Source organism: Oikopleura dioica, chromosome 1 (assembly GCF_907165135.1).
Source record: "Oikopleura dioica chromosome 1, OKI2018_I68_1.0, whole genome shotgun sequence".
NCBI lineage: Eukaryota > Metazoa > Chordata > Appendicularia > Copelata > Oikopleuridae > Oikopleura > Oikopleura dioica.
The window spans coordinates 10,949,007-10,970,909 of NC_137291.1; the positions used below are offsets into that span (position 1 = coordinate 10,949,007).

General features: G+C 40.0%; 10 protein-coding genes across 13 annotated transcripts; 6 read left to right on the forward strand and 4 right to left on the reverse strand.

The window, feature by feature from the left end:
* Positions 1 to 28: 28 nt before the first annotated feature.
* Positions 29 to 1,942, reverse strand: LOC145712062 (man(5)GlcNAc(2)-PP-dolichol translocation protein RFT1-like). Its single transcript, XM_081789753.1, has 4 exons — positions 1,458 to 1,942; positions 821 to 1,401; positions 532 to 775; positions 29 to 426 (listed from the first exon to the last, which is right to left on the reverse strand). The coding sequence occupies exons 1-4, from the start codon at positions 1,937 to 1,939 to the stop codon at positions 96 to 98; spliced, it is 1,638 nt and encodes a 545-aa protein (XP_081645879.1). The 5' UTR covers positions 1,940 to 1,942; the 3' UTR covers positions 29 to 95.
* A 48-nt stretch (positions 1,943 to 1,990) lies between these two features.
* On the reverse strand, positions 1,991 to 4,186 carry LOC145712105 (uncharacterized). Its single transcript, XM_081789792.1, has 4 exons — positions 3,709 to 4,186; positions 3,498 to 3,666; positions 2,353 to 3,434; positions 1,991 to 2,310 (listed from the first exon to the last, which is right to left on the reverse strand). The coding sequence occupies exons 1-4, from the start codon at positions 4,184 to 4,186 to the stop codon at positions 2,015 to 2,017; spliced, it is 2,025 nt and encodes a 674-aa protein (XP_081645918.1). The 3' UTR covers positions 1,991 to 2,014.
* A 42-nt stretch (positions 4,187 to 4,228) lies between these two features.
* LOC145708827 (soluble calcium-activated nucleotidase 1-like) lies at positions 4,229 to 5,904 on the reverse strand. 2 transcript variants are annotated; one of them, XM_081786535.1, is made up of 7 exons: positions 5,801 to 5,904; positions 5,695 to 5,751; positions 5,501 to 5,649; positions 5,286 to 5,458; positions 4,907 to 5,241; positions 4,710 to 4,863; positions 4,229 to 4,644 (listed from the first exon to the last, which is right to left on the reverse strand). In XM_081786535.1, the coding sequence occupies exons 1-7, from the start codon at positions 5,886 to 5,888 to the stop codon at positions 4,458 to 4,460; spliced, it is 1,143 nt and encodes a 380-aa protein (XP_081642661.1). In that variant the 5' UTR covers positions 5,889 to 5,904; the 3' UTR covers positions 4,229 to 4,457. The 2 variants fall into 2 exon arrangements, with proteins under 2 accessions (XP_081642661.1, XP_081642653.1); XM_081786527.1 differs by having other exon boundaries at positions 5,695 to 5,763; positions 5,801 to 5,900.
* A 981-nt stretch (positions 5,905 to 6,885) lies between these two features.
* Positions 6,886 to 9,285, reverse strand: LOC145709555 (protein phosphatase 1 regulatory subunit 37-like). Its single transcript, XM_081787274.1, has 6 exons — positions 8,888 to 9,285; positions 8,676 to 8,784; positions 8,485 to 8,587; positions 8,173 to 8,440; positions 7,746 to 8,095; positions 6,886 to 7,674 (listed from the first exon to the last, which is right to left on the reverse strand). Exons 1-5 carry the CDS (start codon positions 9,136 to 9,138, stop codon positions 7,747 to 7,749), a joined length of 1,080 nt encoding a protein of 359 aa, XP_081643400.1. The 5' UTR covers positions 9,139 to 9,285; the 3' UTR covers positions 6,886 to 7,674; position 7,746.
* A 1,338-nt stretch (positions 9,286 to 10,623) lies between these two features.
* Positions 10,624 to 11,906, forward strand: LOC145707911 (G patch domain-containing protein 11-like). Of its 3 annotated transcripts, none has more exons than XM_081785504.1 (4): positions 10,624 to 10,909; positions 10,966 to 11,047; positions 11,112 to 11,405; positions 11,496 to 11,905. In XM_081785504.1, exons 1-4 carry the CDS (start codon positions 10,790 to 10,792, stop codon positions 11,840 to 11,842), a joined length of 843 nt encoding a protein of 280 aa, XP_081641630.1. In that variant the 5' UTR covers positions 10,624 to 10,789; the 3' UTR covers positions 11,843 to 11,905. The 3 variants fall into 3 exon arrangements, with proteins under 3 accessions (XP_081641630.1, XP_081641636.1, XP_081641644.1); XM_081785510.1 differs by having other exon boundaries at positions 10,782 to 10,909; positions 10,973 to 11,047; positions 11,496 to 11,906; XM_081785518.1 differs by having other exon boundaries at positions 10,785 to 10,909; positions 10,977 to 11,047; positions 11,496 to 11,906.
* LOC145707942 (uncharacterized) lies at positions 11,870 to 12,602 on the forward strand. The gene is made up of 4 exons (XM_081785540.1): positions 11,870 to 12,021; positions 12,152 to 12,230; positions 12,272 to 12,393; positions 12,438 to 12,602. The coding sequence occupies exons 1-4, from the start codon at positions 11,943 to 11,945 to the stop codon at positions 12,584 to 12,586; spliced, it is 429 nt and encodes a 142-aa protein (XP_081641666.1). The 5' UTR covers positions 11,870 to 11,942; the 3' UTR covers positions 12,587 to 12,602.
* Positions 12,603 to 12,637: 35 nt separating this feature from the next.
* LOC145707933 (uncharacterized) lies at positions 12,638 to 13,675 on the forward strand. Its single transcript, XM_081785529.1, has 4 exons — positions 12,638 to 12,920; positions 13,035 to 13,271; positions 13,317 to 13,447; positions 13,489 to 13,675. Exons 1-3 carry the CDS (start codon positions 12,687 to 12,689, stop codon positions 13,425 to 13,427), a joined length of 582 nt encoding a protein of 193 aa, XP_081641655.1. The 5' UTR covers positions 12,638 to 12,686; the 3' UTR covers positions 13,428 to 13,447; positions 13,489 to 13,675.
* A 1,614-nt stretch (positions 13,676 to 15,289) lies between these two features.
* Positions 15,290 to 16,512, forward strand: LOC145706201 (uncharacterized). The gene is made up of 4 exons (XM_081783736.1): positions 15,290 to 15,506; positions 15,557 to 15,791; positions 15,871 to 16,257; positions 16,306 to 16,512. Exons 1-4 carry the CDS (start codon positions 15,487 to 15,489, stop codon positions 16,423 to 16,425), a joined length of 762 nt encoding a protein of 253 aa, XP_081639862.1. The 5' UTR covers positions 15,290 to 15,486; the 3' UTR covers positions 16,426 to 16,512.
* Positions 16,513 to 16,580: 68 nt separating this feature from the next.
* Positions 16,581 to 17,451, forward strand: LOC145712107 (uncharacterized). The gene is made up of 3 exons (XM_081789793.1): positions 16,581 to 16,707; positions 16,788 to 16,964; positions 17,009 to 17,451. Exons 1-3 carry the CDS (start codon positions 16,602 to 16,604, stop codon positions 17,449 to 17,451), a joined length of 726 nt encoding a protein of 241 aa, XP_081645919.1. The 5' UTR covers positions 16,581 to 16,601.
* An 814-nt stretch (positions 17,452 to 18,265) lies between these two features.
* LOC145712108 (uncharacterized) lies at positions 18,266 to 21,854 on the forward strand. Its single transcript, XM_081789794.1, has 5 exons — positions 18,266 to 18,798; positions 18,863 to 20,419; positions 20,481 to 20,714; positions 20,758 to 21,003; positions 21,130 to 21,854. The coding sequence occupies exons 1-5, from the start codon at positions 18,735 to 18,737 to the stop codon at positions 21,852 to 21,854; spliced, it is 2,826 nt and encodes a 941-aa protein (XP_081645920.1). The 5' UTR covers positions 18,266 to 18,734.
* The last annotated feature ends 49 nt before the right edge of the window (positions 21,855 to 21,903 follow it).

Genomic DNA, 21,903 nt, shown 5'->3' on the forward strand with positions numbered 1-21,903 from the left:
CTTGCTTAAACACTAGAGTATAAATATAGAAGCGATTTTTGCAATACAGAAATTTCGAACTGATAGAAAAAAACAAGAGGTAATGTTTTGAAATGCTAATAGTGCTTTCCGCGAAAAACGCGAAGGTACTTGAACACAGTCTGTACAATTCCCATTGAAGACAAAAGTGCAAGAACATCTTTTTCGAAAAACAAGCTCGCTGCAGCGCATAAGACGAGAGTTACTGCGCCGAATCCAGCGTGGAAAAGGATGGAAAGCTTAGTGGTGGGAACAAGCGCGAAAATGTAGGGGTGGGAGAAGTGTGCTAGAAAGGAGGAGATACAGAAAACAGAAAGGGTTGCGCGAGATGGTGAACTTTTGTAGAGAATGGAAAGCCAGGAGGAGGAATTGTTTCGGATTGCGGCGAATCGGCAGCAATGAAGAATTCTGGTGGAGGATTTTTATCTTTGAATCAAAGACTTTGATTTAAACTCGGCAAAATATTATAGAGGATAATTGGTATCTACTCTCTTTTGTCAAAGAAATCCTTGCCTAAGAAGCATGTTTAAAATTTGCGCATACAAGAGCCCCGAAGCCAGGTACATTTTTCCAAGCGTGACGGTTCCCAAAATGAAAAGAACAGAAAATATCAGAAGCGTCGAGTTATGTTGATTGAGTTCTTCCGTAGTCATAACCGCGAACATGTATGCTTCAAGAATGCCATTCATTGCACAGGCCATTGTATTGACAAGACAGAGCTGGAGGATGAAAGCAGGGTTGTTGAAGTCTTGCAGCGCTAGAAATAGGAATAAATGACTGTTGAGTATGGAAAGTTCTTTACCAAGAAATCTCAGGAAAAAGGATCCGCTGGGATCGTATTCACCCGAGACTTGCTCCCCTCCATAAACGAATAAAATTGACCAAGCTTGTGGTATTCCGATAGCAACAGCGAATAATCCAATAATTATCGACAGCTTCAAGATCACGGGCAAGTCTTTGTCGGCCTCGGTTTTATTCTTGCAGAAATGAAGGTGGAATCCTTCTTCGAGCGGTTTGAAAACGAATCTCGGAAAGAGAGCACCGATCGAAGTGACCGTATCCCACAGTCCTTGTTGCGAGAGGCTCATGACATCGAAAAACGTGACCACATATCTTTCAGCTTGAGTTAAAATGTTCTTGAAAACGCCTTGGATGTAGAATGACCCCATGCGAGACATTTGCTTCTTGTCGAAATAGCTGTTGCTTCTGACACATTTTGAGGGGAGAAGATCTTTTGGGGATTTCAGTTCTCTTGGAAGATCAGGATCCCCAATCCATAGATAGTAGTGGATGAATGCGCACAGGGCACTTGATAAAACATGGGCGAATGCAAATGATAGAATATTTGTGCGTAGAATCGCTGCGAGAACATATGCAAACGCTCTGAACAATGGGTTATCAGCAGTTTTTGAATCAATGTTATTCGTAAATAACTTTACCTGAAGACAAGCATCGAAGCTTCAGAAATCGTCTTCGGCTTGGGCCTCAATTCCTTCGAGCTCAAAAAGTAGACTGGCTCTTCAAACATTTGCAGAATCGCGGATAATCCAATTAGCCAGCAAGCAAGGGAATAATCGGATTTCAGTTCCTCTTCTACTGTAAGAGTAGTCCAAAAAGGAACGCAAATAACTGTAGTCAAGAGGCCAATCGGAAGAAACAACCATGCAAGATTGATTGAATGTCTGAAGGAGCTGCTCGTCTCGCCGATAGAAGCACGTCTTATAGACTCTCGCGAGAAGAACAAAATCGTGGTCGACAAAAGCTCTAATCTGACGAATAACAATCCAAGCAATTCCAAGCCAGCTAGCCGGACGAGTGTGCCGCGGAGGCAAAAGGAAATGATTCGAGGAAAAATAACACTGAGACTGGAAAGAAAGGCGAACTGGGCTGACTGGCCCAGGTTTGAGGACGACTTCGACATTTTCTTTCTAAAAATTGGTCTTTTTACGAAACATAAACTTCATTATTTATCATTATTATTCAGGCAGGAGAAGCGCTAGAACGTAAATGGCGTTGAAGCTCGCAGAATATCGGGTAATTCACGGCGAAGCTCAGGAAAATCTTGAACAAAAATATCATCTCTTTCTGGCAATTTATCTTCTGCAGGCCCGTCGAATACTTTTCGCAAAATGACGCGCATCAGTCTTTCTTTTTCGCCAATTTTCTTTTCCAATGCGGCTTTGTTGATTTTCAAAGCAGCGAATTCAGAAGTCCCAGATTCTATGTGAAGCAGTCGGAGTTTCGGGAGGATATCACAGACTTGAAGAAGATTCGCAGGGTTCATTACAGCGTCTAAACAAGAATAAAGCGCTGATGTACAATTTCGCTAATTACCTTGATTGACTTGTTTTTCATTGATGTAAGTAGGGTCGTATCTCTTCTTTGAGGAAATCAATAGACGCAGCAATGTTTTTGGGAACTTCTGAAACATTTCCTCGGTAATTTTCAAGCAATCATTTTTCAGTTTCAAATCTTCTAGCGCCGGTGGGTCATCCAAAAAGTCCGCGAGCGCAGATCTCCAGTTCCACAAGCCATAAATACCAACCCAACAGAGGGACAATTGTTTGAGACATTTGCAATTCTTGAGAGCTCCAATCCAAGACGTTTCTACAGTCGGTAGTTCTAGCAGCTCAAGACGGGTCAGATTGGTCATCTTCTGTAATGAAAGAAAGGGAGTTTGGTCTTCAAATACGTAATAGTTGTACTTTCTAGCGCCGTCTGCGGCTCTTTTCGGCCGATCAATTATAGCACCAGTTATTCTTAATTCTTTTAAAGATCGAGCACCATTATCGAGACATTTTTGCGTTGTTTCGGCAGACATGGGAACCATCGGCAAGCTGATTTTCTTCAACTTGTTATTCGGGTTCTTTAATAGTTCACTGAGACCATCCCACATATCCTTGAACGCCGCAACCTTTGATCCACATGCGCAATTCTTGTTTCTCACGTGCTCGTGTAGTGAAAAGCTCGTCAAATTGGGAAGATCAGCTAGGCAATCCCAGTCGTGAAAGTTAATACAATGGAGTAGGTCGCAAACAGAGAGAACTTCCAGCTCTTGGTAGTGCATCGCAATGGTACTTATTGATTCGTAGAGAATTTTATCGTGGTCGAGATGCAGCGATTTATATATTGGAAAGGGCAGTTCTCCGATACTAGCGGTTCCGTCGCCACGAGGGACACACATGAATTCCGAGTCCTCCACTTTTAAAACAGGATCGTGAAGAACAAGCGACTTGATTTTCATGTCATTGTAGTTTTGGCCTTCTTGATCCTCTCTGCTGTTCATGACAAAACGCTTTAACCCAGGTAAACAGTAGCTATTCGTCGGAGTGCAGTAAACGATAGGGTTTTCTCCACCAAGTTCTCTGGGACACGCAGCCGAGGGATTATCATATTTTCGTTTAGCTTTTGAGAGGCTCGATAAAAATCCCGTGAAACAAAGAATTCCTAAAAGACAAGAGCCCCTTCCTATGATAGACACAAAGAGCTCAAGCTCCGAATACCGGACAAATTTGCTCAAGAACTCTCGACTACGTTCTACATTGCTTCCCCCTGGAAGAGTTGCTCTCCATCGAATCATCAAAAATTTTAATGGTCGCTTCAGTCCTTCTCGAAGCGTTGAACTTTTGTCTATATATTCCGAAAGGCCTTAGAGAACCTTTTATTTTTTCGATTTTTATTTGATCTTACATGAAATATCTTCTATCAAGTCTAACGAGAACTGCTCCAAAGAATGGCATTTATTGACGACTGATTCAAAATCCAATACGCGGAATTTGCAGCAGTCCTTGACATTCAACACGACAATATTTGACGAAAAAGGAATCTGCATCGGCCGAAGATTGAAATTTTGAAGAAACACTTTCTTCGCAAGACCGATTTTTTTCAATAATCTGATTGTTTGGAGGACTTTGTTGTGTGAGGACTTGTTGTGTACTCCTCGGCCGTCGATGGTAATGGCAGTTTTTGAGACTTTATCGAGCGCTAGATTATCGATATCGGATTGAAGCTGATCGGAAATCGGACGAAGAGAGAGAACTTTTAGGATTAGAAATTCAAGGAATCTTTTGATAAAGGCTGAAAAGTTTTTAACCCTCCCTAAGTCCTCAACGTTGAGCGAATCGCATATTTTGAGTAAGATTTCAACTGGTAGCTCTTCGAGCCACATTCTGCAATTTGAAAATGATCATTTGAAAATATAAATGAGGGATGAAGCTTGATATTAAGTTTATTTGAGTCGTAACGAAGTATTAACAGCATTTGCCCAGCCATAAAGTCGAAGGTTGAAGATTCAATATATTTTCTAATAAAATACATGGGGCTTCCCATTTTTATCACCATATTTCGCTCCGAAAAAGGAACTGATTCTGGATCATACAGAAATTGCACTAAGTGATTGTACTGTAAGTGGCAGAAGCGAGGGTTAAAAATGTTGAAATCTACAAAAAGTCGATGCCTTCATATTTGTCTTCTTCCACGTGTTGATCATCGAGGTAAATCTGGCCGTCAACGGTGAAAACCGTGACGTATGTTTTCATCTTTTTTGTTTCGGGATTTTCTGCAGTCTTCAGGGCGATTATCAGGTTGTCATCTGTCCCAGGGATGAATCGAAAGGCGGAAAAACCTCTAAGAAAAAACTTGAGAAAGAAGCTCTATTCGAAGAAAAGCTGAAAGATGAATCAAGTCCGTTCCTGGAAGGCCGACTCTCACCAATGGTCGTCGATTGAACTCCCGTGAAATTTTCATTCGCTCTAATCAGAATGTTTCCTCCACGTTGCTCGTCGAGAACTTCATCGTACGGCTCCATAGAAGTTCTTCTCGGAAGAAAGAACCATTTCTTGTGCACTATAATTTCATTCAGCATCTCTATCATTTGTTGAAATCTCACCAGGGCTCCAGTTCCCCGCTTCATGCAATAAATAAGCAGGATAAGTGTAACCAAGCGCGCCTCTCAAACTGTCAAAATTCGCTCCCCAGTTGAGATGTTGAACTTCTCCCGCGGGTGAAATCTTCTTCACCCATTCTGGATTTCGGTGGAAGATATTCCCGTTCGAGTCTGCCCATTCTTTACCAAGACCACCGACGTAGAGATAGTTGTCTTTGATTGTCATCCATTCTGCTTTGAAGCCCTTTTCTTGGAGTCCGTCTCCGTCGCTGAGAATTTGCCAGGGAACGAGTTTGTGGCCTTTTGATGTTGGAATGATTTTGAAAACGATTCCGGATCTTAAAAAAGATGATAAGCAAATCAAAGTTCTAATGCAACAAACCGGTCATCCACTGTCAAAATATCGCCGTTGAAAACAATCAGATCTGAGAGCTCCATCCCTCTTCCGGAGAGCGAATAGCCTGATTTCACCATTTCCGGTTTTGTCCAAGAGACTTTGGCTGACTTTTCTTTTTGATTGATCGTTAGGTAGCCGTATTTCATGTAGGATTTGTACTGAAAATTCTGGTGACAAGAGGTTTGTTGATAAGTACTTACAGAATCGTCGGAGCGACTCGCTTTGTCGGGGTCAGAAATAATTCCGATTTTGAAGAGGACTTCGTGTCCAGTATATACAGGCTGTGTGAGAGGATAGGTAGCGTTGTAGCCGCTGCGGACGGCAAGAATGGAAGGATCGGTGGAAGCATCTTAGTTGTTTTTTTTTTGTTCAGTTTCTTTAGAAAAATGCTTACTTGGAAGAAGAAGACAAAACAGAAAAAGAGCGACGCCGGCAAGTGATAGAGTTCCCACTGAATTTGGACCTGTATTTTTCATAGAGAAAGAAAGTAGCTGAATTACCTAAAGCTCGGAACTGACGATTTGATCTTCGATAGTCGCTGGTAATAAATGGCGTGTCGAAGCGCCACACATCCCTCCTTCCGGCCATTCAATCTTCAAATATTGAGTGTGAGTATAATATCTTTGGAGTTTCCGTAAAATAATGACACACTTAGACTTTATGAGAGTGTCATAAAGTATAGTATCATGAAGCTAGTGGATACTCACTACTTCCCCCCGAAAGGGAAAGACATCCCTTTTATATCTAGCCGGAACTGAAAGCATAAGAGACTCCACTGGAATAAAAAAAAAACGAAAATGGAGACTCGGAAACGGAAAAATGAGAGCTTGAATGATGAGGAAATTCCAAAGAAAGCGATAGAGAAATTCGAGCTTGTCGAAGATGATTTTAAAAAGTTGAAGAATACTAGAGACGAAATAAGCCAGCTTGCTGCGTCTCTAAAGGCGAAGAAAGAGGAACTCATAGTTGTCGAAAATCTATCCGAAGAGTTAAAAAAGCAGCGCGAATCCGTCGATAAATTTTTCGAAATCTTGCAAAAAAGCACTTTTGAAAAAGACGAACTCGAAGCCGGTTTCGTAAAATGGAGGAAAGCCATGGACGTAAATCTTCCTTCTTCAGAAAATTGGTTGTATCAAAAAGCTGAAGAACTCAAATACTATCTCCAGGAGGCGGAAGCGGAAATGCTAAATACAAGAAGAGCTTTCGAGAACTATCTTGACAGATACCCAGTAGCTGATAAGGGGAATCCGAAATATTTTTGTCAACTTTGTAATTTATTGTACGATTCAATGTACTCCGAATCATCTTTCAATCAGGCTGCTGTCTTGCAACGGATCCAAAATATTAGGAAAACAGCTATAACGATGCACTTGGTTCTAGGGCCTAAAATCCGAGCTCCCAGTTAATCGTAAAAAATTGAATCCATATTGAGAAAGACTGTGGGCACATGTACTGCCGCAAATGTCTGAGGAGCAAACTACAGGAAGAAAAAAAATCAAAAGGAAGTCATTCAATTATATTCTGCCCAAGAGAGGACTGTGGTGAAACCTACGATTTAGAAGACATAATAACAATCGAAGAAGACTGAGCTGAATGTATGAATGTTTGTATTCTATTATTGAAGCTGATAAAATACAGATTGTTACATGACTTTGACGTTGATAACGGAAAGAAATCTCAATTTGAAACTATTTTTGATAAAAATTAAATTTGGCGAGCGAAGAAGCTAGAATTGGAATATTTTAATAAATTATTAATTTTGCTCTAAATAGACAATAATAACGAAATAAATAATAATCTTCAAATTTTAAATTAAAAACACAAAATTAAAATTTTGTTCGAAAATGCACATCACCTTGAAACAACAGAAAAAGTGAAAATTATAATTAAAACGAATAAAGAAAATAAACATAGAAGAAAATTGGAACTTTGGAGAAAGAAAAATAAAGAAACGAAAAAGTGATAATCGGAACAGATGAGGAGACAAACGCAGGTTTAAAATTTTAGCAAAAATGTTTTGAAAGTTGAAACAATAAAATTAGATTGTTTTGGCTAGTTCTAGTGTAATTTGAAAAAGGAACAAATCAGTTTTTCTATTCGCTTAGACCTTCAGATTGCACATCGAATTTTTCATGAGTGTCGACTTCGTCGCGGGATACATGTAGATCAAGAGGATTCTCCTCGCTTTCTAGCGGCAGCGAACCTTCTTCGTCTTTCGGCGGACTCGCTGGAGGAAGACTTTTCTCAACATCGAGCTCGTCGAGCGCTTGTTTTGGCGAAATGGGAATTGGCTTTGAGCACAGTTGAGTTGGTTCGTCGCGGTAGTCGAATTCGATCGTCTGATGCTCGCCGTTTTGGGCGGCGGGACTTGTCACTGTGGCTTTTCAAAGGGTAAATATCTTATTATCTAATTCGACATGATTGTATTTTCATCATAAAATAGACCCTATCCTTCAGACATCGTCCTGGTCATCTCGGCGCCTCTATTCCGCATCGCATAGAGTCCCAAATCATCCCACAGTTCATTCTGTCTCTGCAGCAGTTCCTGCGGCAAGTCAGGATCTTTCGCCGGCTTGTCCAAATCAATCCGCTTCGCCGACTTATTTTCCCGCGCCGACAACGAAAGCGCCATCAGTCCTCCCAAACTGATGTCATTATTTCTCAAGTCTAGTCGTTGAATCGCGCTACTTTCAGCCAGATATTCTGCGATGGCGATAACTCCGCAATCTGAGAGCTTGCAGCCAACGAGCCCTAAGCGGCGGAGAGTTGAGTTTCCTTGGAGACCCATTTTTAACGTGCTAGCACCTTTTTTGAAGTTTTGAAATATTTGATTCAATAAAGAATACAATTTAACAAAGTTGAATAATAAAATTTTGAAGCTTTTCCTTGATCCATTATAGCGTTCTGGCCCAAATTAAGCATCGAAAGCGTCTTATTCTCCAGAAGTGCTTCTGTAAGCGGCGCCATAGCCACAGCAGTCAGCTGATTATTCCATAAGCAGAGCGTTTCAAGCTTGCAATTCGCATGTTTGAGCCCGTCGCAGAGGTGGAAAAGGCCTGAGTCTTGGATTTGGTTGTTCCGCAGGTCGAGCAGCGTTAGCGTTTTCGAAAGCGTTAGAAGCGCGCGGATGTGTTGCGTGTCTAAAGGAAAAGGTATGAGAACGAAAGAGAGAGAAGGCTAAAACCTGGAATGGTCAGCTTGTTGTCCATGAGATGCAGCTCCGTCAACGTTTGATTTGTCCTCAGCCCAGCGCAAATTAACGCAATTGATCTTCCAGTTAGATGACATCCTTTTTCAGTGTTCTTTTAAGTGGTTCGGTTTTAAGGACTTCCGCCCGGAAAAAGGGGATTCAAATAAAAATGTGTTTCAACACTTTCCTTCTAAATGAAGCACCGACAAGTTGAGTGAGGATCTGAGGGCCCTCGAGAAGGGAGGAATCACCGCGTCGGGGATGTGGTTGTAGGAGGCGTTCAGCGTGTGTAGTCTGTTTTGAGGGATGAGAATTTGTCGCAGTAAATGAGTTTCTATTCAGATTTCGTTTTTGTGATCTCAAAATGAATCTTCCCGAAAGAATTATTTCCCTTTTCCTTTCACTCCGTTTCACCAGCTGCGAAAGACTAATCCAAGCACTCGCGCCCATCGTATTCCTCGAGCAATTCAATAAACTCGTCGATTCGTAAAACAGCAGCATATCAAACAACGCACTAGCGCTTGAATCATCGTTTAGTTTTCGTTGGACATCTACAGTGTTCATTTGGAAGTGACGGAAAATGCTTTCGATCGCGTCCATTTCTTTCAGCGAAGCCGATTGCTCGAGGTAAAAGGTTCGTTGGTCCATTTGCGCCAGCTTTGAAAGCTCGCGGATTTGTTTTATTATGCTGTCTGTACAACGGATTCGGAAAATTCATAATTTTGCGGCTCCGAGCTTTGATATAAAAAAAACCGCGCAAATTTCAAGTGACTTCCTCAGAAATTATAAATTTGCAATTAATTTACTGTAATTTGAATGAAATTGAGAATCCGTGTCATTAGGCTGGACGGAGGCTAATTGGCAGCTTGCAAAATACGCTGCTTCAACATATTCAGCCGATTGCTTCTCGCGTGGATAATCCCAAAAGTTCTTCAAAATTGAGTGTTCCTCAAGCACCTCCCGGAAGACCAACCGTCTAGTTCGATTCGATTCGTCTTTTTTCATGGCTTTTTTCCGTTCACCGAGGTAAAATATTTATCCAAAGATCAAAGAGAATATTCGCGGCTGCGTTATGCAAGATGGCCAGAAAAGCCGCATGCGGCTTTATTCGGAGCAGTGCTCTGAGAGCACCTTATCTTCAATTAGAAATAGTTCGGTCTTCATTCCTTCTCTCGCAAAAAAGGTGAAAACGTCTTGATTTATCATTTATGATTCCCGCGTGGGTCAATTTGTTTTTCACCTTATTACAAATTCTAATTGAATTAGCCAGCACTCGCCTTTCATCAAATAAGCCCGTCCCTGTAAGTGGCGGTTTCGGTCTCTCTTTCGCCGGTTTTAGCGCCGATTTTGGCTTCTTCCGCGTTCTCGAACTTGAGTTTTCGGACATTTCTCGAGGTGATCTCTCTTCTCCGTTTGTTTCAGAAAGTGCAGGATCCGACGAGTGAATGGAGATATACTCTGGGGAAATTGAACCTTCGGCAAGTGACTCTTGATCCATTTAGAAAAATTGCAACCTGAATGTATAAACATGTATGAATTTGGACACTCAGCCCGGGGCTAATAATCCCGTCTTACACCGGGCAGATGTCTCGTGAAGAAAATAAAAATATGAAAATAAAGATGATTGGAAGAAAGGGTTCGAAATTATTCTCTGCATATTTTTACCTCAATAAAGTATTTTGATAATGAAAAAATGACAATTTTCGAAAAACTTCGGAGAATAAAAATTCGAAAACTTGAAAATTGGACCACACAAAAGGTCAGATGAAAATGTCTATAGACAACGTAATGTCTACTTTTGAAATTTTAACAGTACCAAGTTGATTTTGCGAAGAAAAATAGGTTTTCCATGACAGGGAATCATCAAAAAAGTCATCAAGTTGATATAATGTATTGATTTTATCGGGAAATATTTGAAAATATTTATTTTACAAAATCTAATTTTTACCAAAAAATTCTTTCTAAAATATGCTTCTTTGACGAATTTACCTTTTGAAAAGTTTCCACCGCGATTTCTTCACCGTTAATCCCTTCTTCGTAACTTTATCCTTTCTTTCATCTCTAGAAAAACTTCTTTACGCTTTCATAATTCTTTCTGTCTCCTTGAATCCGTGAAATTTCGACTTTTGTTTATTTGATTTTCGCAATTTAGAAAAATTCCATATTTCGACGATTCTGAAAGGCGACTTTGGAGAGAGCGACGCGCGGGCCAATCAAAAAATTGCGAGATTTCGTCTCTCTGAGTGATTTCTGAGTGATCTTTGAAAGAGAGAATTTAGAGAAGAGAATAATCTTCAGAATGTCCGATTCCGAAGATGACTACATGTCCGACGCTTTTCTCAGCAAACTGGAAGACACTCGCCCGGGGCTAATTCAAGGAAAGAAAGCGGAAAAACTGATGAAGGAAGAAAAGATCAAGGTAACTTTTTCACCCTTCTTTTGATGGGGTTTTTCTAAGCTAAAGTTTTAACCAAGCAAAAAGATAGAGAGCATCGCGAAATGCAAAAGAATAAATTTGCGAGGAAGAAGATCGCTGAACTGATGGTTGACATTCGAGAGGAACGGATTTCTTTTCATTATTGAAAAAAATTTAACAAACTAGATTTTTAATCCACAAAAAAAGGAAGCTCTGTCAACTTCGATGATAGTAAACGAGCCAGAAAATAAGGGACTCGCGATGATGCAGAAAATGGGTTTCAAAATCGGCACTGGTCTCGGAAAAGACGGCGAAGGAAGAAGAAATCCAGTTCAAATTGGAGAAGTGAAAGAAGACAAGAAAGGAATCGGAATAGCAACCGCTAGGCAGCAGAAGATAATCAACGAAGAGAGGATAAATCAGATCAATTTGAAGAGGAAGATGGCGGAAGAACAAACTACGAAGAGCTTTAAGAATACTACGAGACAGAAAAATATCGGTAAACTTGCCCTAGAAATAGATAAAACACCTTTTTTACTCCATTACCTTTTTGTCTTCTGATTATCTCGTGAATACCAGTTCTCTTCAGAAAACACGCTCGTAAAATTCATCCGAAAAGCTCAAAAATCCTGCTACGATCTTGACTCACAAGAATCTCGGTCCCGAAAATCCGATTTTTTCTGGCCTCCCGGAGTTGTCCGCTCTCTTACTGCCAAGAAAGCCAGGCTCATCGACCAAACCGACCAGTCCTTCCACGACGACCGGGAAGAAGATGGCTTAGATGAATTTGATTCAGAAAAACTGATTGTTGAAATAACGGAATATCTTCGAGAAAAGTACTTTTTCTGCGTCTACTGCGCTGTAAAATTTACCGATAGTGATGATCTTGTTCAAAACTGCCCTGGAAACTGCCATACTTTGCATGATGAAGACTAAATTAGCCGAAATTGAATTTCAAATGTGATTTATATTTGATTTATTGGGGAAATGACACCGACAACTATTTATTAAGAAGTTTCATTTTAGAAAAAAAAACATGAATCGGATAATTTTGAATCGGCCAAGTGTGCTTCTCCAGTCGATTAGATTCAAGGGCGATAATCAGCATTCAACAGGTAGCCTATCAATCCGCGAATATGGCCAGTCTTCCATAGAACAAGTTTCATTTTAAATTGTATAAAAAAATTTATTCATAAAATATTGCTTTGAATAAAATGTTAATTTCCTTTCCTAAACAAAATTTAGGGCCGACGATGCGTCATAATTGGCGCCAACGAAATGATCGTCGAACGATGCTCAAATCTAAAATGAAGCATATTGTCAAGTACTGATTTATCTATTATCATCTTTCTAACTCTTTCCCAGGAATAATTTGAAAGTGGTTTACTCGCCCGAAACTGGAGCTAGCCATCTTGCCGGACAATTGGACCCAGTTGCGTACAACATTGTAAGAACGGAGACGCAGAGGATGATGGACGAAAGAACAGGTAAACGCCGAAATGAAAGAGCTAGGGAAAAAAATCCATTTTAGAGCGAATCGAAAACTATTTGGAAAAAGAAGTTGCTCGAATGAAAAAAGAAGGAGTCCGCCCAATTGAAATTGAAAACGAAAAATTAAAAATCATTAACGATTTCAAAGGAAACGACTTTTATTATATGCCTTCTCAGATGTCCAAATAAATATTTTTCTCTAGAACGTTCTTTTTCATCCTCTTTGTTTTTCATAAAATGGTCAGTTAGAAAATTCACTTTTTCTGAATTGAGATTTGAAAAGAATGCGATGGAACTGCTAGAGGATCGTTCTAGTGTGTTAATTCCGTCGCTGACCTCTCGGTCCCAGTTGTCTCAACTGACCGAGAGCGAGGCCGACCTGCCAACTGGGATCAGGTCGGAGCCGGTCGGCTTCAATGCCAGAATTCCGACCGAGAATGGAGCGGTGAGCCAAAGCACGCCGCTTCTGACGGAGCAGTTTCTCAGATCGGAGTTCAACCAGGAGGATACCATGTACTTACAGGTAAATACTTGATTCTTATCAAACTGAAAATTCGAGGAAAAATTATATTCATATAGAGTCAACTCATCTGTTTAGCTTAAATCCCATACGAAATAATGTTAACCTTATCACTAGGGCCTGCTTAATGAACAGCACGAAACATGGTATCCCAAATTCGCCAGCGAAAAGAAATGGGTCGGCGAAAAAATTCGCGACAACTGCGCCCAAACTGATGCAAATGAAATCTACCCGATGAAAGATCTCATGCAACTTGCTGAAACACTCAAAGCCAAAATGGCCGAAGTCGAGAAGAAGCAGGGTCTTTCATGGGAAACCGTCGACGCTATTTATCACAAAAATATTACCGAAAAGGTAACACTGACTTTTCTTGCATCAGTTTTTATTCTCGTTATTCAGGCATTTATGATATACGAAAGAACAAATAGAGAACTCGACAGACAATACAAAGAAGCGAATTCTAGCGACGCGGGAAGGATCAAAAAGTCAACTCAACGATGCTATTGCTAAAATCAAATCACAGTACAAAGGTACCCCTCTCCCAAAAATCCTCCTTTTTATTCGTTTTCAGAATATTATGACATGGAGCTGAAGAAAATCTTCAACAAGGCAAATCAAAACCGAACTCTACCGAATTTCGATTCTCTACCACCGGTAGATTCCGGCGATACGAGCAGCGAATTATTGATTCAAATACAGCAGTTGACCGCAGAAAATGATTACTTGAAGGAAGAACTTGAAAAGAACAAAACGCCCAAAGGAATGATTTACATAGATTAGCTTGGTTAGCGGACATTATAAACAAACGGACATTATAAACAAACGGACATTATAAACAAAACGGATATTATAAACATTTTTTAATTTATGAAAATCAGAACGGACATTATAAACAAAACGGACATTATAAACAAACGGACATTATAAACAAAATAAAAAATGTTTATAATGTCTGTCTGTTTATAATGTCCGTTTTGTTTATAATGTCCGTTGTCACTTTCAGAAATTCAAGAAATGTTTATAATGTCCGTTTTGTTTATAATGTCCGTTTGCAATTTCGGAATTCCATTGGAATCGTTACAAAGGATAAACTATACACACTTAAGGGATCCCCCCTGTTTTTTCAACTCTTTGATAAGGGTCTATGTTTGACATTTTTAGATTCCCAGTTTTCTGAGGATCATTTTGATGTGTCACATGACCCCCTTACGAACATCTATCCCCGAGATTTTGGCCTTCAAAAATTGCAAAAATGCATATAAATTGTACTTAGCGTGAAAATCCGAGTATTTTCGGTTTTTTACTGTCATCTAAATAAGCCATAAGGGGTCTTTTGAAAGCTTAGAATCTGCCGATTAAAAATATAATAACCGCATAAGAAATTTTTGCCCATTTGTTGGCGCTAGAGAGCAATGAAAGACCAAGAACGCCAAAAATAGCTACAGATGGTTGTTCTTAAGAAACTTTTTTTATAACTTGACCAAATGGGCGTTCTGTACTAAAAATTAAAGATTAAGCTCTATTCTACCTAAATCTTAGCTCAGATCGAGCCTATCTAAGCCTGAATTTCTATTCAAAAATGGCCAAAAATGGCGTTTTTTCGAATTTCTTGAATTTTGGCACCTCCTAGAGGTAGGTTTGCCTTGAGCAAATTGTTTCTCTGTACTAGAAAATAGCGGATAGCACACCAGCTTTCAGAAGAGCTATTGAACGTCCCGATTCAAAATCAAAATCATTGAAGGAGTGTGCGCTTCGCGCTTGAATTGAAGGAAACTACTTTTTGGTTAACCTTTTTGCTAATTCTGTCCAAAATGATAAAAATTACGGAATCGAAAATAATTTTTATTGCGAAAAAATCTGAATTTTTGTAACGGCGTTGCAAATTTGTAATGTAGCCGCCCGTCCCCCAATCTGACAGCAAATCCTCGAGTACACTTACATTTTTAAGTAGCAAACTCATTGCGTTAGCAGGGATAGACTTTCTTAATCAAAAATTTTATCATAGGTTAAATTTTTTCGATTCATATTTCAAAAAAATTTTCTCGAGGGAGGGTCACTTTAAGTGTGTATACCGATGAAAGTAGGGGGTTTATCCTTTGTAACGATTCAAATGGAATTCCGAAATTGCAAACGGACATTATAAACAAAACGGACATTATAAACAGACAGACATTATAAACATTTTTTATTTTGTTTATAATGTCCGTTTGTTTATAATGTCCGTTTTGTTTATAATGTCCGTTCTGATTTTCATAAAATAAAAAATGTTAATAATGTCCGTTTTGTTTATAATGTCCGTTTGTTTATAATGTCCGTTTGTTTATAATGTCCGCTAACCGATTAGCTTGCGTTTGTTTTTTCTCTACAGTTGTAAATCTTCGCTACAGTAATCGTCGACAATACAGCGCTTGATGCAGCGAAAGCGGAATTATCCAAAACGAAAAAGAAGCTGGAACGCGTCAGTAACGAGAATCAAACTTTAGCGATCGACCTTGAAAAGGAGAAGAAGAAATTCGCTGCTGCAGATGAAAATGTCAAGAAACTAGAGACCAGAGTGAAGGACGAAGTGATGAAGAGCAGTCAGCTTCAGTAAGTTTTCTTTATTTCTTTTTGATCGTTAATCTTATTGAATATTTAAGAATCGCGCTGAATGAAGCAAATATGCGAATGCAACAGGCCCAAGCGACTCACCAGAAAGAAATGAAGCAGCTTGAATCGGATCTGACAAAGCACGCGAATCAGCAACTTGAAGCTCTTCAGAAGAAGATGGACGAGGCGGTCAACAATGCGCAGAGCTCGATGGGCAGCGAAATTCAAAAGAAAGATCAAGAAATCGCAACGCTCAAGGCTTCGATCGAAACTCTTCAAGCAAAGGTGAGCAATTTTTATTTGAAAACAAGGGTTTTAATTTTTCAGCATTTTATAAGGTTTTCTTGCTATTCGTTTTCTCTAGCTCGAAGAAGCTAAAAAAGCTCCGCCTCCACCACCACCTCGCAAAAAATCCATCGCTCCCGTTCGACGAGAGTCTGTAGCAAAAACGCCAGAAAAGAATGCAAAACGCGAAAAGCGTGAGGCTGTTGACGCTGATGGCGACATGCAAGCAGAGCTCGAGAAACTCAGAAAAGAGCACGCTAAAGTGAACAAGAACTGGGAGCGGCGATTTGAGATTTTGAGAGCGAGCTTGCACGAGATCAAGGATGAGGCGTTTATAAGAAGGAAGATCGAGCAACAACCGCTGACGCTGCACAAAGCTTCGATAAGAATTAAAGAAAGAGTTGTTTCGCCGATCGCAAATTCGGAGATTCCAGCAGTCAAGTCTGAAGGTCTTCCACCGTTGAAGGTAAGCCCTCGTTCTTCAGAACTTCGAGAAATCATGCGACTTTTTCAGCCATCAGCTGGGAGAGAATCCGTAGCGCGAATGGTCCACGCTGAAAACGACGAATTCTTCAACTCCGACGATGATCCAGCTGAATCAGACGACGAGGACTTCAAGCCATTCCGACGATGATCTTTTCAATTTCTGTAAAAATCTATTTTTATACTTATGCAAATTAATTACCATTACTATTCAAATACAGTTATTTATTTTCCTACAAAAGAAGACACCGATTTTGCTTGTTTTGATGCGCCAAAACAGTCGTAAAATGTGAAAAAGCACCGAAATCTTTTCCAATTAATTTTAGCATGAGTAATGTACTGATTATTGCTTCAAAGAGCTATATGCGCGAGAAAATTTTAAAAGCAACGAGAGCGGTTCTTTGTCCAGAAACATTCGTTTTTCATACATTAGGTAAATTCTATTTTGAAGTCAACGAAGACTATCGCCCCAAAATAGAGAACGAAATAAATAATTAACGATTTTTTCGTCAGATGATTATCCGAATTCTGTCGCTTGGCTTAACTCAACGAAGCTACTTATTTCTATCGAGGGCGAATATGAAAAAAGTGTCAGAGAAAATGAACATCTAAAGAAATATATTGACGAAAAAAGGCTCCACTGCTGTCTTCGAGAGGAAGAAAAAGACATTGAGGAGTCTATTTTTGCAGGTTGGTTTCTCGCAAAAAGTTGTCTTTTTCTGAACCACTCGTAGAATTAAATAGATTCGGATTAACTGACGCACGGTCTGTCAAGAAAACATCTATCGACACTTCTGAGCCCGTGACTGCTTTCGACGGAACACTGGCGGATCGATTTTCAACCTGTTTTGTTAACTTTTCTGCTGAGAAAAAACTATTATCCTCATCCGAAAACCATGGGAAAAACGAATCCGCTTTTGATTTTTCTAAGTTTTTCGCTGCCTGTGATTGTAAAGAGCTTGGACAGAGGGTAATTCATTTCCCGACGATTTCGAGTACGGAGGATGTATTTGGGAATAAATCGGAGGATTGGAAGGGATTGGTGGTTGTCGCGGATAGTCAAATAGCCGGAAAAGGGAGGAAGAAGAATCAGTGGATCTCTCCAGGGGGAAGTTTGGCGATGAGTTTTGGCTTTGAAGTTGATTTAGGAACGGCTTTCGTAATTTTTAGATGGTAAATATTTCAATAAAAAAGAGAGCGGGAAATATTCTGTGATGAATATTTCGCTTGTTTTCAAATATTTGCCAAGGCCTACTGAGAGAATATGAGCATCTCGCAGCGATCCAACATCTGGTCGGCCTTTCCGCCGTAAGTGCCTTGCGAGAGCTTTCAAAATCAGAGAATGTCTTCTGTAAATGGCCGAATGATATTTACTGGAAGCGAGAAATCAAACTCGGAGGGATTATTTCGAGAGCGAGTTTTATGGGAAGGACCCTGACGGTTTGTGTTGGAATCGGTGTTAATTTGAAGAATGAAAAGCCTTTCCCAGGTTTTTTTTGTTGATGTTTTGTGAATGCAATTTTGTTCTAGGAGCGTGTGTTTTAACAGAAACTGAAATTTTACGTGAAGAACTTATGGCAAGGATCTTCAATAACGTCGAAGAAAACTTGCCAAAACTAAAGGACGGCTCATGGAGAAAAGAATACGAAAGTTTATGGCTACATAGCTCAGAAAATGTCAAGTTTGAAGGGATGAAAGGAGTCGTGAAGGGCGTTGACATGGATGGCTTTTTGTTGGTAGAGAATGAAAATGGCGAAGGAAGAGTTATTTTTGCTTCAATTTTCGGTATAAAAAGTTTCGATGTTCAATGAAGCAAATTTTATTTTTCATATCAAATTGGACATTAATAACTTTATGAACGTTAGCTAATGTTTCTCTTATATAAATTTTACGTCTAAGAAAGAGTCTAAGAACATCGATCATTCCATAAAATATCGTAAAAATGCGTTAAGCGTGAAAGTTTCAGGTAAAAAAATAACTCCCTAAAGTTCTTACTATCGACACCGATAACAACTCATTTGATCTCATGGAAGGGCTCATACATTCCAAACGCTGACGACACGAATACAGTTTTCTCCCCATTACAGCTATATTTTCTGTGCCGCTGTTTCAATTTTACAGATTCTCACGATGCGTGATTCATTCTCGCGTTCCGATCCTAATTTCAACAAACTAACAATCAAGCTCGTTCTGAACTTTCATGAACTTGCCGCTGGTCAGTTTGGCGCCGACTGCTCATTCTTGAAAAATTCCTAATCATTATTCATCGTTCAATGATGAAATTGATTCTGTAACTATCATTTTCCTTTTTTATTATTGTCTTCATGAGAAGCGCGCGGCGGGACCAAATTTTCAAATTCAGAGGCAAGATAAAGAGCAACCCGGGTGATGAAGGGTTGAACGAAGAGTTTTTCTCGATGCCGGAACCTTCCAGGTCACTTTCGTTAGATCCACATTCGAATGGGAACGACAGGGATAAGGGGATCTCAAGGCAGAGGCCCAGTTTGCCTCACAAGTCCAAAAGGTACTAAATGAGAAGCTTAAACCTTAAAACTAACAACCGGTACCAACATTCAGGCCTCCAACAGACGATGTTTTTGAACTCCACGAGGACGATTTCAGCGCTGGCGTCACTGTCGAGAACCTAAATCTTTTTGAAGCCAAGGAGCAACAGCAACTAGAAATCCGCGATTTTTCCTTCTCCGATCTCCCTAATCTTCCTAAAGATTGTTTCTATGACCTTGAAACGCTGCACGATATCATCGAAAAATCTTCAAGCTGCGACGATGTCATCGCTCGCATTTTCCGAAATGAAGCGTTGAAAACAGATTTCATCGAAAAAATGTCAAAAGTTGGCGATTGCAATTTGCGTCTTGAAACGCCGCAGATCCTTTCTCTCAAGTCAGAAGATTCCAGCTATTCGACGTTCTTGTGTCACCTGTGCTTACGACCACGTCACCATGGATTTAGGACTGTCAGAGGAGAATCTATCGATGAATATGCTCAGCAAGATTCTCGTCTGAAATCGCTTTTCGAAGCAATTCGAAATATGCATCCAGATGCAATTTCTGTTGAAAACAAGGGCAGCTACCATGTTTCCATAGACGAAAAATCGAAGATGTTTCAATTCCGGAAGTTTCGAAAACCAAGATCGACGGTTGACGAAAAGAAGAAAATCGGCCATGGAGCTCAGGCGATGCTAACAGCCGAACCGCTTTTTGACGAAGAAGCGAATTGTGTTGAAATTTGTCTAGAACTCGTCCGACTTCAGCGAAAATCAGAGCTTCATCCGAACGGAATCAAATTAAAAAAACTCGAGGAAATTCTCCAACGAGCTGCGTCTGAATGCAGCTGGTCGAATTTCTCAACCATGGAATGTCCCGCGTCAAAGAATAATGAGTACGCTGATTTTCCGATCTTAAAAATGGCCAATTTCATATATGAAAAAGAAAGGCGGAACGCAGATGGGCAGTTTACCAAGTGGGTTCGAGAACACTTCCCAAAGATCCTTGTTACTGTCCGTGCCGCTGTATCTTTTCTCGAGAAAGAAATCGATTGGAGTAAATTTCAAGATCTAAAGAACATCAAAGAAATAAAACGACACTGGAGCAAAATCACTGAGCTTCGCGACAGCCAGATTCGAATCTCGGATCGGTACGAGCTTCGAGCATCGTTGAGGAAGCTCCCTGATGGACCGCGAAAAACGAAGATAGGAAAACTTCAGAGCGAATTTTTCCTCCTTATTCTTCGCAAACTCGACGATTCTTTTGCTGGGAGCGAGGATTGGAGAAAGACTTTCTCCAATGATTCTTCTTTTGGTGATTGGAAGTCGATTTTTGTCGCCAAGTCGGAATTGAAAACGAGATCGGAGACTTATCAAAATAATTTGGAAGGACTAGTTCGATTCTGGGCGGCATTAATGCGCCAATCAATGGATCATTCATCTTTAAATTCTTCCTCCGTATTGAGGAAAGGGATTTCAAAGGAAGTAATGAAAGAAATTGAAGCTTTATTGAAGTCAAGTGAGGCACCTTCTCCTTCGCAATTTATGCCTCAGCAACCGCCTACCCCAGCGATTTCTGAGCAAATTTTCTCGTTCGAGCCAAGTAATGATGCAAAAGAAGACAGACAAATTATCATCGAAGGCATGGCTCCCTTTTAACAGTTCATTTATTCGATTACACTGTTCATGAGCCAATTACAAAGCTATCGATATTTTGTATCCGAATGTCTTGCAGGTCCTCGATGAAATCTTCGGAAAATTATATCACGTGCAACCTTTTGGAGTGGTAAAAGACTTTTACCTATTCGAAAACGAGCACTATTTGGAGCATCTTTTGCTATCGCATCAGATTCAGAAAGATTTCAGCACTGCGAAGAATCTGTTGGGAATCAACAAATTCTCGTTGATTCAGGAGATCGGGTGTTCCACTAGATTAGGTAAATTTATTTATCTCTCGTCTGTGTTGTATTTTTGATTAAGTTTCCGTTATGCAATATTGTGACGGCGGCAACCTTCACGATTACATTTCACGCTTGGATGCCGAACCTACGAAACAATCCTCCTACTTGTCGTTCGAATACTCTCGAAATATGTTCGATGGCCTTGCCTATCTGACCGAAAAAGGACTATATCATAATGATATCAAGCCTGAAAATATCTTTATTCACGATACGAAGGCTTTGATCGGAGACTTTGGTCTTCTTTCGTACAAGGAAAAGTTCTTACGTTAACTTGAGAAAATACAAGTGATAGTAGATATCTTTTTTTTGATAATTCGTATTCTCAAGCAATCGATCCGATCATATTCTGAGGAAAGAAAAACGTCCTCTATCAATAATAACTTACGTAAAGCTTTTCAAAAGCGCCTTGACGATTCTGGTCCAATTCTTTATCGTCCGAAAACAAGTCGTCAGAATACGCATCCCGATTACTTTGCGCTTGGGCTCATCCTCATTGAGCTTTTCTTCGAAGGAGGCACAATCGCCCTTCACATCATTCGACATTCGAAACACTGCTGGTCCGACAAGTGCGAGTTCATCCTTGATAAATCAAACTTTACTAACAAGCTCAATCCAAAACTCGTCTCACAAATCATCAGGCTTCTTCGACCAACAGAAGGGTTTTCTGGTCTCCATCGAAGCAATGATTGGAAGAGCGTGTCGCAGTTCTTCAAATCCAATGAAATTCTCTCTAGAGACAAGTTAGAGCTTCAAAATGTTCCTGGAATAGATCTTGGGCGAAATAAATTCGTGACGAATTATGTAACTGAACTTATCCATCACATTGATCGCCAGATGAGCTCAACGACGCAGAACAACGAACAGAAACAACTCGCTGTTCAGTACATTCAGCAAATCGAAACGATTTTGCAAAAACACCTGGTGGATTTCCGCGGCAGGAACATATCGACTTATGTCAAGGAATTTATCTTCGGGCAAGGGCTGTATCAAGGGGTTCGAAGAGAGTTGGAGAAGAATATGAAAGCAGAAGGCTCCAAGGTCATTTTGCCAGGAAAAACAAATAAGTTTTGGGTTCAGGAAATTTATGCTTTGATGATTTTCATCATGTTCAATTGATTTACAATTCACAGTTTGAGTATCAAACTAAATACGTACTTCAATTCGT

Excerpts from the sequence above, each read along its gene's own strand:
- LOC145712062 (XM_081789753.1), bottom strand. The coding sequence starts at position 1,939 with ATGTCGAAGTCGTCCTCAAACCTGGGCCAGTCAGCCCAGTTCGCCTTT. Across the intron at positions 776-820 it reads CTTTTTCCTGAGATTTCTTG|CGCTGCAAGACTTCAACAAC; the intron begins GTAAAGAACTTT and ends TCCTATTTCTAG. Across the intron at positions 427-531 it reads ATTTTAAACATGCTTCTTAG|AATTCTTCATTGCTGCCGAT; the intron begins GCAAGGATTTCT and ends ATCCTCCACCAG.
- LOC145712105 (XM_081789792.1), bottom strand. The coding sequence starts at position 4,186 with ATGTGGCTCGAAGAGCTACCAGTTGAAATCTTACTCAAAATATGCGAT. Across the intron at positions 3,667-3,708 it reads CTTGATAGAAGATATTTCAT|GCCTTTCGGAATATATAGAC; the intron begins GTAAGATCAAAT and ends AGGTTCTCTAAG. Across the intron at positions 2,311-2,352 it reads TGAAAAACAAGTCAATCAAG|ACGCTGTAATGAACCCTGCG; the intron begins GTAATTAGCGAA and ends ATTCTTGTTTAG.
- LOC145708827 (XM_081786527.1), bottom strand. The coding sequence starts at position 5,888 with ATGGCCGGAAGGAGGGATGTGTGGCGCTTCGACACGCCATTTATTACC. Across the intron at positions 5,459-5,500 it reads CGAGTCGCTCCGACGATTCT|TACAAATCCTACATGAAATA; the intron begins GTAAGTACTTAT and ends CAGAATTTTCAG. Across the intron at positions 4,645-4,709 it reads GGTGAGAGTCGGCCTTCCAG|AGGTTTTTCCGCCTTTCGAT; the intron begins GAACGGACTTGA and ends GTTTTTTCTTAG.
- LOC145709555 (XM_081787274.1), bottom strand. The coding sequence starts at position 9,138 with ATGGACCAACGAACCTTTTACCTCGAGCAATCGGCTTCGCTGAAAGAA. Across the intron at positions 8,441-8,484 it reads CAACAAGCTGACCATTCCAG|ACACGCAACACATCCGCGCG; the intron begins GTTTTAGCCTTC and ends CTTTTCCTTTAG. Across the intron at positions 8,096-8,172 it reads GATCAAGGAAAAGCTTCAAA|GTTAAAAATGGGTCTCCAAG; the intron begins ATTTTATTATTC and ends AGGTGCTAGCAC.
- LOC145707911 (XM_081785504.1), top strand. The coding sequence starts at position 10,790 with ATGTCCGATTCCGAAGATGACTACATGTCCGACGCTTTTCTCAGCAAA. Across the intron at positions 10,910-10,965 it reads TGAAGGAAGAAAAGATCAAG|CAAAAAGATAGAGAGCATCG; the intron begins GTAACTTTTTCA and ends GTTTTAACCAAG. Across the intron at positions 11,048-11,111 it reads ACTGATGGTTGACATTCGAG|AGGAAGCTCTGTCAACTTCG; the intron begins AGGAACGGATTT and ends ATCCACAAAAAA.
- LOC145707942 (XM_081785540.1), top strand. The coding sequence starts at position 11,943 with ATGAATCGGATAATTTTGAATCGGCCAAGTGTGCTTCTCCAGTCGATT. Across the intron at positions 12,022-12,151 it reads CGATAATCAGCATTCAACAG|GGCCGACGATGCGTCATAAT; the intron begins GTAGCCTATCAA and ends AACAAAATTTAG. Across the intron at positions 12,394-12,437 it reads GATGATGGACGAAAGAACAG|AGCGAATCGAAAACTATTTG; the intron begins GTAAACGCCGAA and ends AATCCATTTTAG.
- LOC145707933 (XM_081785529.1), top strand. The coding sequence starts at position 12,687 with ATGGAACTGCTAGAGGATCGTTCTAGTGTGTTAATTCCGTCGCTGACC. Across the intron at positions 12,921-13,034 it reads AGGATACCATGTACTTACAG|GGCCTGCTTAATGAACAGCA; the intron begins GTAAATACTTGA and ends CCTTATCACTAG. Across the intron at positions 13,272-13,316 it reads ACAAAAATATTACCGAAAAG|GCATTTATGATATACGAAAG; the intron begins GTAACACTGACT and ends CTCGTTATTCAG.
- LOC145706201 (XM_081783736.1), top strand. The coding sequence starts at position 15,487 with ATGAAGAGCAGTCAGCTTCA. Across the intron at positions 15,507-15,556 it reads ATGAAGAGCAGTCAGCTTCA|AATCGCGCTGAATGAAGCAA; the intron begins GTAAGTTTTCTT and ends TGAATATTTAAG. Across the intron at positions 15,792-15,870 it reads TCGAAACTCTTCAAGCAAAG|CTCGAAGAAGCTAAAAAAGC; the intron begins GTGAGCAATTTT and ends CGTTTTCTCTAG.
- LOC145712107 (XM_081789793.1), top strand. The coding sequence starts at position 16,602 with ATGAGTAATGTACTGATTATTGCTTCAAAGAGCTATATGCGCGAGAAA. Across the intron at positions 16,708-16,787 it reads ATTCGTTTTTCATACATTAG|ATGATTATCCGAATTCTGTC; the intron begins GTAAATTCTATT and ends TTTTTTCGTCAG. Across the intron at positions 16,965-17,008 it reads TGAGGAGTCTATTTTTGCAG|AATTAAATAGATTCGGATTA; the intron begins GTTGGTTTCTCG and ends AACCACTCGTAG.
- LOC145712108 (XM_081789794.1), top strand. The coding sequence starts at position 18,735 with ATGGGAACGACAGGGATAAGGGGATCTCAAGGCAGAGGCCCAGTTTGC. Across the intron at positions 18,799-18,862 it reads TTGCCTCACAAGTCCAAAAG|ACGATGTTTTTGAACTCCAC; the intron begins GTACTAAATGAG and ends GGCCTCCAACAG. Across the intron at positions 20,715-20,757 it reads CGGGTGTTCCACTAGATTAG|TTTCCGTTATGCAATATTGT; the intron begins GTAAATTTATTT and ends TTTTTGATTAAG.